The sequence below is a fragment of the Aquarana catesbeiana genome, linkage group LG12, assembly GCF_042186555.1.
Source record: "Aquarana catesbeiana isolate 2022-GZ linkage group LG12, ASM4218655v1, whole genome shotgun sequence".
Taxonomy (NCBI): Eukaryota; Metazoa; Chordata; class Amphibia; order Anura; family Ranidae; genus Aquarana; species Aquarana catesbeiana.
The window spans coordinates 208,590,727-208,605,293 of NC_133335.1; the positions used below are offsets into that span (position 1 = coordinate 208,590,727).

General features: G+C 43.3%; 1 protein-coding gene across 2 annotated transcripts in view; it reads left to right on the top strand.

Annotated features, from left to right (window-relative positions):
• LOC141113469 (rho GTPase-activating protein 39-like) overlaps positions 1 to 14,567 on the top strand; it is a 145,377-nt gene that overhangs the window by 109,291 nt on the left and 21,519 nt on the right. For both annotated transcript variants that reach the window (XM_073606577.1, XM_073606579.1), the window contains one exon: positions 7,585 to 7,658. In XM_073606577.1, the coding sequence (XP_073462678.1) occupies positions 7,585 to 7,658 (74 nt within the window). The remainder of the gene's footprint in view (positions 1 to 7,584; positions 7,659 to 14,567) is intronic.

Here is a 14,567-nt window from a genome sequence, read left to right on the forward strand (position 1 = left end):
GGGGGAAGAGAGTAAGGACATCACACAGTTGCCATGACAACGCGTTTCGGAGGGATGGCCTCCTTCCTCATGTCATACTCCTATCTCTTGAACTTCTTTATTGGTCCTTGCTGATAGTGAGGCTTGAGAGGGCTCCGGCTGCTTGAACGGCTGAGCCACAATAACGTCACATCTGCACGTCCCTTCAGAGCCCAGTGTGCATGCGCCCGTGACATCGCTGGCTACAGAATTGGTGAATATTTTCTAAAAGGTACACGTTTAGGAGATATTCCTCGTACCTATACCTATTTAAGCCTATAATGAGGCTAACCTGTAGGTACTGTAAATATCTCCTAAACCTGCACGGTTTAGGAGATATTTACCATATACGTTTGTACTGACGTCATCAGCGCATGCACACTGAAGAAATGGCTCGCTCGTGCCGGTTCTTCAGCAGCCGTGCCGTGACCTTCGGCTCCCACGCGCATGGGCGGGAGTGACATTTTCGTGGCTCAGGCCAATCACAGCCCCGTAGCCTGTAAACCCTGCAATAACTCCTGGAGACCTGTCGCCGGTCACAGCGGCGTGCAGGGCCGCTGCAACAGCTTTGATCTAAGGTAAGTATTTCATAATGAGCTAGTATGCGATGCATATTAGCTCTATATGCCTTTGTCTTGCAGGATTTCTTTTTTTTTTTTTTTTTTTTTTTTTTCGGGTTTACAACCACTTTAATGTATGCATTATAGAATAAGGTCTAAATGTATATGGTCTCCAAGTATGGAGTATTGTCGCTCGTATATCTTGATTAACATGAGAGGTCTCTTGGGCCAATTCTTAATTTTCCTTATTTATGTTCAGAGAGTCTTTAGCTCTCGGTGGGGAATTTTGGCCTGTGATTTACAATTCTGTAGTTTGTCACAATAAGTATCCCCTGGGAAACCTCTATTGTCTTCTATTCCATCAAACCTTCCTTGTGTATTGATGAGAGTCCCATGTGTCTAACTGCTCTTTGCAGTCTGGCTGAAATTTAGATATATTATGTAATGCATGTGACAGAGTCCAACTTCTTTCCCTCCTAAAAATGGAATCGCCTACATTGGTGGAGGGCAGTGCTTTTTTGGGAGCCATTGTTAATGGTGGTTATTTAAAATTTCTAGAACATTACAGTTCAGAGGAGACGTTCATCCGTGTGAGTTTTTCACATTTGCAACAATATACATATATTATATCACATTTACATAATAAATAAATATACACACACACACACACACACACACACACACACACACACTCACTCTGATGGGTGGCACTGATAAGGAGAAAGGAGACATCTGGCAGGCATTAGTAATGGGCACTGACTGACACCATGTGTGGGCACTGATTGGCATATTTTGGACACTGACTGTCATCCCTGGTGGCCATGGATGGCATACCTGGTCATCCATCCATGATGGCCATCCCTGGTGGTCCTAGAGGCATCCCTGATGGTCCAGTGTGGGCATCCACGGGGGAGGGGGGCTGCGCTGATAATCAGCGCAGACCCCCCCTGTCAGGAGATCCGCCAATCGGCTCTCCTCACGTCTTTTCCTGTTTTAGTAAATCAACCCGATTCTGTCAATGGCATTAACACGGCAGGTTTTTATGGGTCCCCCCAACCTAATTTTATTACTTTTTGAAGAACTGAAAGAAAACATTTAAAATGTGAAAATATTATCCAAAATTGATAAAAACTGCAATTTGATAGCGCTTTTGATTCTTTGCTTATTAAAAATGCTTAAAATGGTTAAAAAAAAGCCCTAAAGAATGATTCATATTCAATGAGTATTTGTCTTAATTTTGGAAGCTGATTTTTAATGGGAAAAAAATATCTATATCTATATCTATCTATATAGATAGATGGATATATCTAATAGCAGGTTGACTAATAGGACACTAGATGGTGTATTTATGAATTATTTCCAGAGTTCTTTAACTTGTGGAACCGCATATACGTTTGTTCTGTGCAAATGGCAAAATTGAGCGGTGTTTGGTTATTTTCTCTCCAGGTTGAATGTTCTTCATAGAACTAATCGGGAAACTACATGCCACTAGATGGAGTGGACAATCATGGAAAATTCATATTTATTTTTTATGATAATTGGCTCCATTTAGTTGCCATAATGCGGTATTTTCCAGATGTACTCTTTTCTGTATGAAGGAAGAGCCTTCGACCTGGAGGGAAAATAACCTACTAACATTCAGTGTTTACCTATTTGCACAGAATGAATGTTTATGCAGTTTTACATTATTATTATTATTATTTTTTTTGTATAAATACACCCCTAGGTGTTGAGGTTTGATGCTATATGAAGCAGATTCCTACCAAGAAATGTTTGGATGTACCCCTCACTTTAGAAAATGTGATCGGCCCTCCATTTAATCCACATAACTGTGGTTGTCATGGCCGTCTTAGAAGCAGCACTTATGGTTACCACAAACATTCGAAGTTAAAAGCAAATATTTCTTCAGTTTTGTGTCTGATCCGCCTGTAGAGTGAGAAGGTTTCTAGCTGCTCCTGTTCTCCTCCTCTCAGGATTACAATGCGGCTGCTGAGCTCATCGCTTTGGAATGCAGCAATCTTCTCTGTTCATTCTCTATGCTCATCTCCCATTCATTATTGAAGTATCCCTTTCAGAAGCTGACGCACCTACATTAAGCAGGGAATAATGAAGCGCTGAGCCCCAGGCTCCGGCCTTCTATCATTTCCCTTGTCATATATTGCCAATCACATTTATATCCGTCTCCTTTTAAAGGAGTCACATAATACATCTCATTCTTTAAAGTGCATTAAAGGGAATGTATATCCTTATTCAGTATCGCTAATAAAATACACCTGTTTCATGAAAATACTCTGATCAGTATGTATTAATATTTTAAAACCCTTATTCTTTGTACTATCGTTGCATGTGAAAAAGGGGGCTGAGATATTTGCTCTTTACATACTCTGGCTCTGCCTTTTGCTTCATAGTGATGTGCTTTAGAGCAGGGGGTCTCCAAACGTTCTGAACAAAGGACCGGTTTATTGTCCTTCAGACTTTAGGGTGCTGGACGTTGGAGTCAGTGGGAGGAAAAGTACCCCATCATTGGTGTCAGTGGGAGGAATTGTGTCCCATCATTGGTAGTTGGAGGAATGGTGTCCCATCATTGGTAGTTGGAGGAATTGTGTCCCATCAGTGGGATGAATAGTGCCTAATCCTTGGTGGTGGGAGGAATAGTGCCCCATTGTTGGTGTCAGTGGGATGAATAGTGCCTCATCATTGGTAGTGGGAGGAATAGTACCCCATCATTGGTGGCAGTGGGGGGGGAATGGTAACCCATTGTTGGTGTCAGTGGGAGGAATAGTGCCCAATTATTGGTAGTGGGAGGGATAGTGCCCCATCATTGGTTTCAGTGGGAGGAATGGTAACCCATCATTGGTGTCAGTGGGAGGAATGGTAACCCATCATTGGTGTCAGTGGGAGGAATAGAGCCCCATCATTGGTAGTGGGGGGGATAGTGTCCCATCATTGGTGTCAGTGGGAGGAATGGTAACCTATCGTTGGTGTCAGTGGGAGGAATAGTGCCCCATTGTTGTCAGTGGGAGGAATGATGTCCCATCATTGGTAGTGGGAGGAATGATGTCCCATCATTGGTAGTGGGAGGAATGGTGTCCCATCATTGGTAGTGGGAGGAATGGTGTCCCATCATTGGTAGTGGGAGGAATGGTGTCCCATCATTGGTAGTGGGAGGAATGGTGTCCCATCATTGGTAGTGGGAGGAATGGTGTCCCATCATTGGTAGTGGGAGGAATGGTGTCCCATCATTGGTAGTGGGAGGAATGGTGTCCCATCATTGGTAGTGGGAGGAATGGTGTCCCATCATTGGTAGTGGGAGGAATGGTGTCCCATCATTGGTAGTGGGAGGAAGGAATAATGCCCAGTCGTTGGTGATAGGCGAAGGAATAGTATCCCATAGACCCCATGGTGTCAGTGGAAGGAATAGTGTCTTGTATCAGTGAAAGGAACAGTGCTCCAAGGGCCAGATAAAAGCAAGCAAAGGGCCGCAGTTTGGAGACTATTGCTTTAGACTCATGTCGCACTTGTGATTCGTAGGAAAATAGATAAAAGGCACTGGAAACCTTTGGGGGGGGTTTATTTATGTTCAATTTATATTGTTTATAACCAATAGTATGGCAATAGTGAATATAGAGAGTCTGAATACCGAGCTGACAACTTCTGCACACCTAAGGTCTTCCATGGTCACCTTGCGTTGTGGTAGAGATGAGTGAATGTAGGATTGAAGCGCCACGCCATGATTTATTTATTTATTACATTTATTTATTAATTGCACACGGTATGGCTTTGACATGATTGTTAAATGATAAATTGGTGCAAATTGCGTCGCGTGAAGCTTGCAGCCCAAAAGAAGCTCCTTGAATGAATGAATGACACTAAAACACGTGCGATGTGTTTCAACACTATTGCGATGCAATTTGGGATCACGGGCAGAGATCCCAAAAACGCCAGATGTGAACAGGGCTTAAAAAGTGAACAGGTTTTGGGGGCTGTAACTCCACTCCTTCATCAGGGCTTTAAAGAATGTAACAAAGTACACTCTCATCCTGTGCTCGCCTCCAGAACTTTTCCCGAGTCTCTCCTATCTTATGGTACTCCCTACCACAACCTGTCCAACTATCTCCTACTCTGTTTGCTTTTAGACTATCCCTGAAAACCCTCCTCTTCAGAGAAGCCTATTCTGCCCCCACCTAACAACTGTACTTTTATTTTCTCCATCAGCTCATCTCCCACAGCTGTTGCCTTTTGTATCACTTGATACCCGCTTTTCGGTCCCCTTTAAGTCCCCCCCCCCCCCCCCCCCCGCCAACCTCTGGTGCTTTTCCAAGTTCGCCTGTGCAATCGGTGAGCCGGAGAAGGAATCCGCCGGCGCCGAAAAGGAAGCCATAGAGAAAACCGAGGGACAGATGGTCCCTGGCAATCTCTAAATCTCGGGGGCCCGGGTGCGACGGTATGACGTCACGTCCGGGCCGGTGAAAGTAAAGAAAGAAAGGGACAGGGCAGGAAAGCCTGAGAGCCTTTATTTTTTTGGGGGGATCTCAGTCTTTCCAGCCTGGAGTAGAGATGTGGGGTCTTATAAAACCCACATCTCTCCATAAAGAGGACCTGTCAAGCACCATTCCTATGATAAGAGTAGTTTACATCCCTTGTAATAGAAATAAGTGATCCCATTTTTTTTTTTAACTGGAAAGTGTAAAAATAAAAAAAAATAACTTTAAGCGCACCCGCGAGCTTGCACGCAGAAGCAAACACATATGTAGATCATGCCTGCATATATATAAACGACGTTCAAACCACACATGTGAGGTATCACCACGAATGTTACAGCGAGAGCAATCATTCCAGCCAAAGACCTCCTCTGTAACTCTAAACATGTAACCTGTAAAAAAAATGTAAAGCCTCACCTATGGAGATTTTTAAGTACTGAAGTTTGGCGCCATACCACGAGTGTGCGCAATTTTAAAGCGTGACATGTGAGGTATCCATTTACTTGGCGTAACATCATCTGTCACATTATACAAAAAAATTGGGCTAACTTTACTGTGTTTGTTTTTTTTTCTATTGCATTTGAAAAATTACTGTGCAAATACTGTGTGACATAAAAAGTTGCAATGACCACCATTTTATTCCCTAGGGTGTCTGCTAAAAAAAAAAAATAACATATAATGTTTGAGGGTTCTGAGTAATTTTCCAGCAAAAAAATTATGATTTTTACATGTAGGAGAGGCGTGCTGGAATTCGCACGGTATAGAAGTGGTTAAGAGGGAATGATTTGCACCCTCTAGTGGTGATCTGCATTAACAAGTTTGCAAAAATGTGAAAGTCACTGCAAAAATTGATTACTGTAAAGTAATGACTCAAAATAAGTGCTTTCTAAAAAAAAATAAATAAATAAATAATAAAAAACCCTACACTACAAAAAAATGGAAGAAATGGCAAGTAGATAGCTACTGACCGACCTACCTTTTTACTACAATATTTTCAAAGACCAGATGGGCGGTGTAATGCATCATGAAAGACTAGTCAGCCCTAATGTACGACTTTCTGTTGTAAACCTTTTAGGGCTAATGGGACTCTAGAGAATCACATCAATTATTACTTTAAATAGTTCCACTTGCTGTCTTTGCTTTTAGATATTTGTCTTTTTTCTTTTTTTATTCATGAAACCCTTAGCTCATCTGAACTATTTTTGTGATTGTAATTCTTATTCTTTATGAATATAAAGCCAATGCAAAAAAAAAAATAATCCTGTCTTCCGTCAATGGTCATGTGCTCTCTACCAATAAAAGCCAGTCAGTGGCACTGCTAAATAAATGCCTCGGCATGTGCGAGAGATCACCTGGAGCCCATACTGTATCAATTCTTTAAGAAGTAACAACAATAGGTATACAACCCCACCAATGTCTAGTGATCTAGAAAATTAAAATTAGAGGCTACGGGGGAGGCCGTACATAGTAACCAATCAGCTTCCAGGTTTTATTGTCAAAACTTAACTGAACAAGCTGAAGTTAGAAGCTGATTGGTTACTATGCACAGCTGTACCAGATTCTGTGTGCACCAGTTTTAGTAAATCCCCCCCAAGCTATTCCCACACAGTGAGGTTGACTTAATAAAACGAAAGAGTGCAAAATCGAGTGCACTTGTTCATGGTAACCAATCAGCTTCCAACTTCAGCTTGTTCAATTAAGCTTTGATAATAAAACCTGGAAGCCGATTGGTTTCTATGCAGAGCTGCACCAGATTTTGCACTCACCAATTTTAGTAAATTAAAGCGGAGTTCCACCCAAATTTTGAACAATATCTGTATGTATTCTCTTCCTTGCCTAGATGCTGACATGCCGTTTAAAAAAATTTAAATCGCCGTAATTACCTTTTATTTTTCTATTCTTCTTTGCACTTCCTGGTTCTCCTCCCGTGGGAGTAGGCGTGTTTCTAGCCTCTCCCAGACTCCTGGGAGCTAGTCTCAGGCTTCCCAGGATGCCACTGAGCATGTGCGGGAACGAGCGGTGAATGCTGGGAGCACAGCATTCACCACATCCAGGAAATAAATGCTTGTGGGCTTCAAATGCCCACAATGCAGATGGAAACCACCTGCAGTGAATAATATAAGTTATTCTTTCCGACGAAATCTGACACAGGCGGACATATTACACACAATATGTGAGTATGTAATGCTGAGAAGAAAAGTTTGTGAATGAACTCAAAAATAAAAAAAACGATAGATAGGTGGACCCCCGCTTTAATCCCTCCGTGTTAATAGAAGGCTATTGCTTCAGTATGGCTGCCTTACAATCCCACATTACACCAGCAGGGGGCGTGGTAAATAAAAAGAAAAGAAAACTGCTGATTCTATCCAAGATCTTCTTCCAGTTTTGGATGGTCTCCTCCTTAGAAGTGATATGATCTAAGAATAAATATTTTCGCAGAGTTAATTTATCCCTGGTGTCACCTTGTTTTCTTGGTGCTCATAAATTCCAATCTGATTTGTGTGCATTGTTCTTTTTTTTTCTAGGTCTGCCGATCAGCACCTATGCCAAATACTGCTACCGAAAACTGCAAAAAGTTGCAATTACTGGAGGAAAAAAGGTAAAAATGTGTGTATATGTTTGTGTGTATATAAAGGGTGAATATGCACATTACAATCTAACCATACAATCGACTAGAGTTAAAGTGATAGTAAAGGCTTGTTTTTAAAAAAAAAAAAACAAAAAAAATGAAAAAACCTGTTATACTTGGTTTTGCACAGAGCAGCCCGGATCCTCCTTTTCTCGGGTCCCCCGCCATTGCAGGTCCCTCCCTCTGCTTGCTGTGGGGGCACCCGAGAAGGCTCGCTCCCGAGTCGCTGCTCTGCATGTCCATTCAAACACAGAGCCATGGCACGGCCTGCCCCCTCTCTCCCCTCATTGGCTGTGATTGACAGCCAGTGGCTCCCGCTGCTGCCTCAGCCAATGAGGAGTGAGAGTCCCCGGAGAGCCGCTGCTCTTGTGCACATTGCTGGATCACAATGAAGCTCAGGTAGGTATTGGGGGGGCTGCTGCACAGCGAAGGTTTTTTACCTTCATGCGTAGAATGCATGAAAGTAAAAAAAAAACTTAAGCCTTTACAACCACTTTAAAACTATGTAATATGAGGACCTACCTAATCTATCCAATCGATTTTGTATCCAATTAGGCAGGCCCTTGTACTACATAATTAGCAGATCTAAAGGAGATTGTAACATGTATGGTGAGCTTTAGTCTTCTGCCGTATGAGTTTGTGGTGCTGTCATACTTGTTTATAGTCCAGACTGTATTACCTACTATAAGTCTACAAAATAATTGAAATGCAAAGAAACTGTGGGATGAAAATAAACCTTGATGATGAATAAAGGGCGGATAATGGCATAAAGTTGTATCTGGACCTCTTAGCAGTGATGTGGCACTTCAATTTCAACTCTTTTTACATGACTGATAGAAGGGCCCTTTTAAACTGAACCCAAGCTTTACTGATGAAGGCCAGAGCCATAAGTCCCTGTTTTCCCCTATCCACTTATATCTGGAACAGGTAGGATGACCAAAAATGTCATAGAAGGTAGCGAGGTTTGGTGGTTATACCGGTATCGTTGGTTAGATCCGGCCATCTGCTCTCTTGTAATAGCAATCGGAGCGGCTCATCAGCCGCTCGATTGCTATTACAGGCAGGGGAAAGGGACACCCCCCGCCACAGACACGAGCAACTGGCCTGTTCATTATAGTAAACCGGAAGTGATCACATGGCATCACTTCCGGTTTACTCATAAACCATCAGTGGCATTTTTTGAAACACCGATCTTGGTGTTTTGAATGCTTTTAGGTGCAGAGGGGGGATTTGGTGTCTTATAGACCCCAGATCTCTCCATAAAGAGGACCTGTCACAAGGATGTTTACATTCCTTGTGACTGCAATAAAAGTAATCAAAAAAATTAAAAATGAAAGTACGCCAGTCCTTCCTTGCTTGTGCACAAAGGCGTAATCGTGCTTTTGTTCCCGCACGCAGGCAAACAGCGATCGTTCCACACACGTGAGGTATCGCTGCCAACGTCAGATCATGTGCAGTAATTCTAGCACCAGACCTCGTCTGTATATCTAAAGTGATAACCTGTAAAGGCTTTTAAAGTGTCGCCTATGGATAGTAAAATGTATGCCGTTTGTCGTTGCCCGGGCGTGCGCAATTTTCAAGCGTGACATGTTTGGTATCTATTTACTCGGTGTAACTTCATCTTTTATATTTTAGAAAAAAATTGAGATGTATTTTTTTTTTGTGTTAAAATTCTAAAAAGTGTATTTTTTCCCCCAAAAAAAAACACTGCGCAAATCCCATGTGACATAAAAAGATTGCAAAACCCACCAATTTATTCTCTAGGGCAGGGGTCTCCAAACTTTCTAAACAAAAGGCCAGTTTACTTTCCTTCAGATTTAGGAGGGCCAGGCTGTGGGCAGTGGGAGTAGAAAAGGTCCCAACATCAGTGGGAAAAAAAAATGCCCCATTGTTTGTTTCAGTGAGAGTAATTGTACCCCATTATTGGTGTTAGTGGGAGGAAATGGACCCCATCGTTGATGTCATTGGGCCCATTGTTGGTATCACTGGGAGGAAATGTCCCCCTTCCTTGATGTCAGTGGGGAAATTATGCCCCATTGTTGGTATCAGTGGATGAAATAATGCCCCAAGGGCCAGATAAAAGCTATCAAAGGGCCACGTCTGGCCCCTGGGCCACAGTTTGGAGACCACTGCTCTAGGGCCTCTGTTTTTAAAAAAATATATATATAATGTTTGGAGGTTCTAAGAAGTAATTTTCTAGCAAAAAAATACTGATTGTTACATGTGAACAAAAAGTGTCAGAAAAGGCCCGGACGGGAAGTAGGTAATTGTGTATGTGGTTTGGGTCACTGACACAAGTACTGAAGGCAGAAGGTGAGTGTGACAGCCAGGCAGCTAAGCATTTTTGGAAGGAAAGGACCACTTTGGCAGCCTCCATGTTCTCAGGTATCCTGATGTCTTGCATTGTTTGGTGTGCATGAAACCGGATGGGATTGTAAAGAAACAGACTTGGCAAACATTGTATGTGATTGTGTATTCAGGGACATGGAATTTAGGTTAGACCTTTTGAAAGTGGCAGAGGTTACTAAGCAGTGTACACATCAGATTTCTGAGTAAATATGGTGACGGTGACATTTATGTTCTCTGTAGAAACTCCATTCTGCCTGAGAGGTTTCCTGAATGGGAGAATTCCTAAAGCTGGCTATAACTCTAGTAGAATGTAGTTAGAATTTTTTCATTTTAAGAACATTCCTTCGATTTTCTAATCGTGAGTTGGGGTCAAATTGACGTTCATTTTCAATCGCAGTGCAGAGTAAACTTGAAGGAACTTGTTCTTAAACAAATTTCTGACAGTGATTTATGTTTGGTAAAGTTCATTTTCTTTTTTTCCAAAATGAAATGTTAAAAGAAAAAAATGTTTTGAATTACTTTTTGAGTGACATTCGTCAAGCCATCGAATGTACTGAGAATTTTTATACGAATGTTTATATGAAAGTCTACTAGTGTATGGCCTCAGTGCCGGGACATGATTATCCAGTGCCCAAGGCAAAGATGGCAAATTACGCCCCCCTCACTTCATTATGTGTGAGCTTATGAGGTGGAGGGGAGAGAGAGCACAGCCCGTACCTCCTCCTGGCTCTCTCCTCCTCTCCTTGATACTTCCAGTGCTAGGCTAACAAAAGTAGTGATGCCGCTGTCGCTACTCCTGTCAGCCTTATAGTAGAAGGAACTTGCGGCGCCCCCCATCCCTACAATACACACTGCGCCCAGGACAGCCGCCCCTTGTGCCCAGCCCTTGTCCCGACCCTGTATGGCCTGATTTAATGGCTTTATGTTGTCAGTGTCTGAACTGTATCATCATAGCCAAAGTTTGGAGTATAGAATCTCCAATGATCTGTTTCTCCTAGCTGTGATAAGTGGCATCTAGTCATTGTTTAATTCCAACTTCAGACAAAATTAGATTTTTAGTTTTGCGGTTTCAGAACCTCTGTCAGGTTGTTAATGCGGTCTGGTTGGGACTCACTCCTGTATTTGTCGTGGTGACACAAGGACATGACTTTATAGCAGGGGTCTCAAACTGGTGGCCCTCCAGCTGTTGAGAAACTACTAGTCCCATGAGGCATTGCAAGGCTGATAGTTACAAGCTAGGGCTGGGAAATTTTCTAAAAAAAAAAATCTGTGATTTTCTCAAAAAGAACTCGATTTACAATTCGAATCAAGTTTTTTTTTTTTTTTTCTTGGACACCGCGCCGGTCCTGAGGAGCTGCGGGCAGGAGTTTTTAGGCGAGGCCGTGGCTTCGGCCTAGTCCGCGGCGTTCCGGCCTCGCAAACTAGGCCGAAGCCACGGCCTCACCTAAAAACTCCTGCCCGCAGCTCCTCAGGACCGGCGCTGTGAAAAAAAAAAAATCTAGAAAAATCGATTTGCTTAAATTTTGAATCGATTTGACCTCTCAACTCGATTCAAGATTTAAATCAATTTTTTCCCCAGCCCTATTACAAGCATGACTCCCACAGGCAGAGGCATGATGGGACTTGTAGTTTCGCAACAGCTGGAGGACCGCCAGTTTGGGACCCCTGCTTTAGAGGGCGAGTGTCTCACTGGGACAGGAGTATACAGAGAGCTATAAAAACCAGATGTACTAACCTTTTCCCATTTCCTCATCAGAGAGGGACACCATCACTTCCTGTCCTGCTGACAACTTGTCATGGGACAAGAATTTAAAGTGAACTCCACCCAAAAGGGGAACCTCTGCGTGTTTGCCCCCCCATACCTCCCAACTGTCCCTGATTTCGAGGGACTGTCCCTGATTTGGAACAATGTCCCTCTGTCCCTCATTCCTCCTCATTTGTTCCTCATTTTGGTCTGATCTATATAGATGAATATAAAATGCCCTTTTTATCTTTCAAAAAGTGTTTCCCAGTGCTAAACCTTTCATCTGATTTCTAAATTGCTGCATTTGTACATTTTAAAAGCCAATATAAAGGAATAGTTGTGGTAAAAAAAGTCCTTGTGGATTTAATTAACCTTTTTTTTTTTTGGGTTAATTCTCCTTTAAAGGGGGTGTGGCAGGGGGCGTGTCCTATGCCTACATACGTTTTGTTAGTAGGTGTCCCTCATTCCCATCTCAAAATGTTGGGAGGTATGCCTCCACACACCCCCCTCCCCCCCTCTGCTGCCACATTTGGTGCCTTTTCTGGGAGCGGGTACCTGGTTTTGACAGGCACCTACTCCCTCTTCCGATTTTCTTCGCCCCCCTCCTCCTTCCCCCGCCGCCGGGCCATTTGCAAAGCGCAGTAGGGAAACTGCTGTGAAGCCGCAAGGCTTCACTGCCAGTCTCCGTCAGCTGAGATGGTGGCGGCAGCACCTGAGAGCAGATTGATAATTCGTCTCGGGTCAAGACACTGCTGGATTTGTGGGCAGGTAAGTGTTCTAATATTAAAAGTCGGCAGCTACAGTATTTGTAGCTGATGACTTTCATTTTTTCTGAAGAAACCTGGAGCGCCTCTTTAAGGTCCATTGTAAGTAAAGCTCCATTCACACTGGCGTGGTTCCAAAGTCGCACCATTACTGGTGCGACTTTGAGTGCAAATTAAATCCGACTTTTCACCCTCTGCATCAAAGTAGTGTAGGCACCTTTTCAAAGTCGCTGCAACTTTGTTGCACCAATTTGAATGGGTGCCATTGAAAAGAATGGGCTGCAACTTTGATGTCCAAAAACTGGTGTGACTGGAATCCAAAGGAAACAGACACCCATCAAAGCCTTAAAGGATATCTAAAGGTTTTTTTATTTTTTTTTTAAAACAAACATGTCATACTTACCTCCTTTTGTGCAGTTGGTTTTGCACAGAGTGGCCCTGATCCTCCTCTTCTGGGGTCCCTCAGCGGCACTCCTCCTCTTCTTGAGTGCCCCGCTGGAGAGACGCTCTCCCTTGAGGCACTCGTGCGGGCGCGCTCCCATGTCCTGCTGCTGCGTCTATTGGCACAAACAGCAGGTCTCTCTGGCTCCCGCGTCATTGGATTTGATTGACAGCAACGGGAGCCAATGGCTGTGCTGCTATCAATCTATCCAATCAGGACCCGCAACACCGGTTGGAGCTGCTGGGCTCGTCCCCATTGCTGGAAAGATCGGGTTCAGGTAAGTAAAAGGGGGGGTCTGGGGGGCTGCTGCATCACAGGAGGTTTTTCACCTTAATGCATAGAATGAGGGTTTACAATCCCTTTTAAAATTAAAGTGTCACTAAACCCACATCATAAGAAGCGATCAATAAATGGTGTATTGCATGCTGTTCATACTCAGTCACTATGAGATTCATTTTCTGTATTCTGCCAAAACCTGGTTGATCCTGATGCTCTCTAGCTCCCCCTTCTGTCCATGCCCCAATGCAGCTAGGGATTTTTTTTGCAAAGCAGTGTTGGCAACTCTGCACACTGCCCCCTGTGCCCCAGGGGAGAGATTGACCATTTTTGTCCTGTTTTACCATTATCACTAAAAGTGAAAGGAAATACCAAATTTTAGGTGGTCACCAGAACAGAAATAAAGTGAAAATCTTCCTATGTTGACAAACAGGGATTCCCTCACTTTGGAGGGATTTCCTCTCGCCTCCTGTTTTGGCTATGGGACAGGAAGTGAACAGAAATCTCCCCAATGGGGCACAAATGGCAAAAACCTGACGGGTTACAACCCTCCCTTGCTCCATCCAAAATGGAAAAAAATTGCCTTTAGTTCTACTTTAATAATAACAGTGGAACCTTGGATTACGAGCATAATCCGTTCCAGGAGAATGCTTGTAATCCAAAGCACTCGCATATCAAAGCGAGTTTCCCCATAGAAGGCAATGGAAACAAAGATCATTAGTTCCGCATTGACTTCTCTTACATGCAATACTGCATGTGGCCAGAGGTGGGGGGGGGCGCCGGAGAGTCTCAGAAATACTTGGACAGCTCGGCTGAATTCGGAAACCCTAGGAAAGGCCCGGGAACCGAGTATTTCCGAACGGCTCTGAACCGTTACCAAGTGTCCCGGCGGCCCCGCACATCTGGCCAAATGCAGTATTGCACCGCCCATTAGCTTGAATTCTGCTCGTATTGTGGGACAACACTCGCAAACTGAGTCAGAATTTAAAAAAAAAAAAGTTGCTCGTCTTTCAAAACGCTTGTTAACCGCGTTACTCGTAAACCAAGGTTCCACTGTAATAATAAAATTGGCATTTAGTTTTGTATTTTTTGCATACAACAGGCCGTAATATGTTTTTTCTTTTTTTAATTATTTTTATCTAGAACATTCTTATTTTATCATGATTAAAGGAAAACTATGCTTGTTAACAAGCTGACAGCCCCCCCCCCCCCCCCATTCCATCTATACCCCGTCTTACTCATGTGTGGATGTTGCATTGCTCATCACTAACCCTGCAGGGAGGGGAGGATGGATCTCTCTCTGT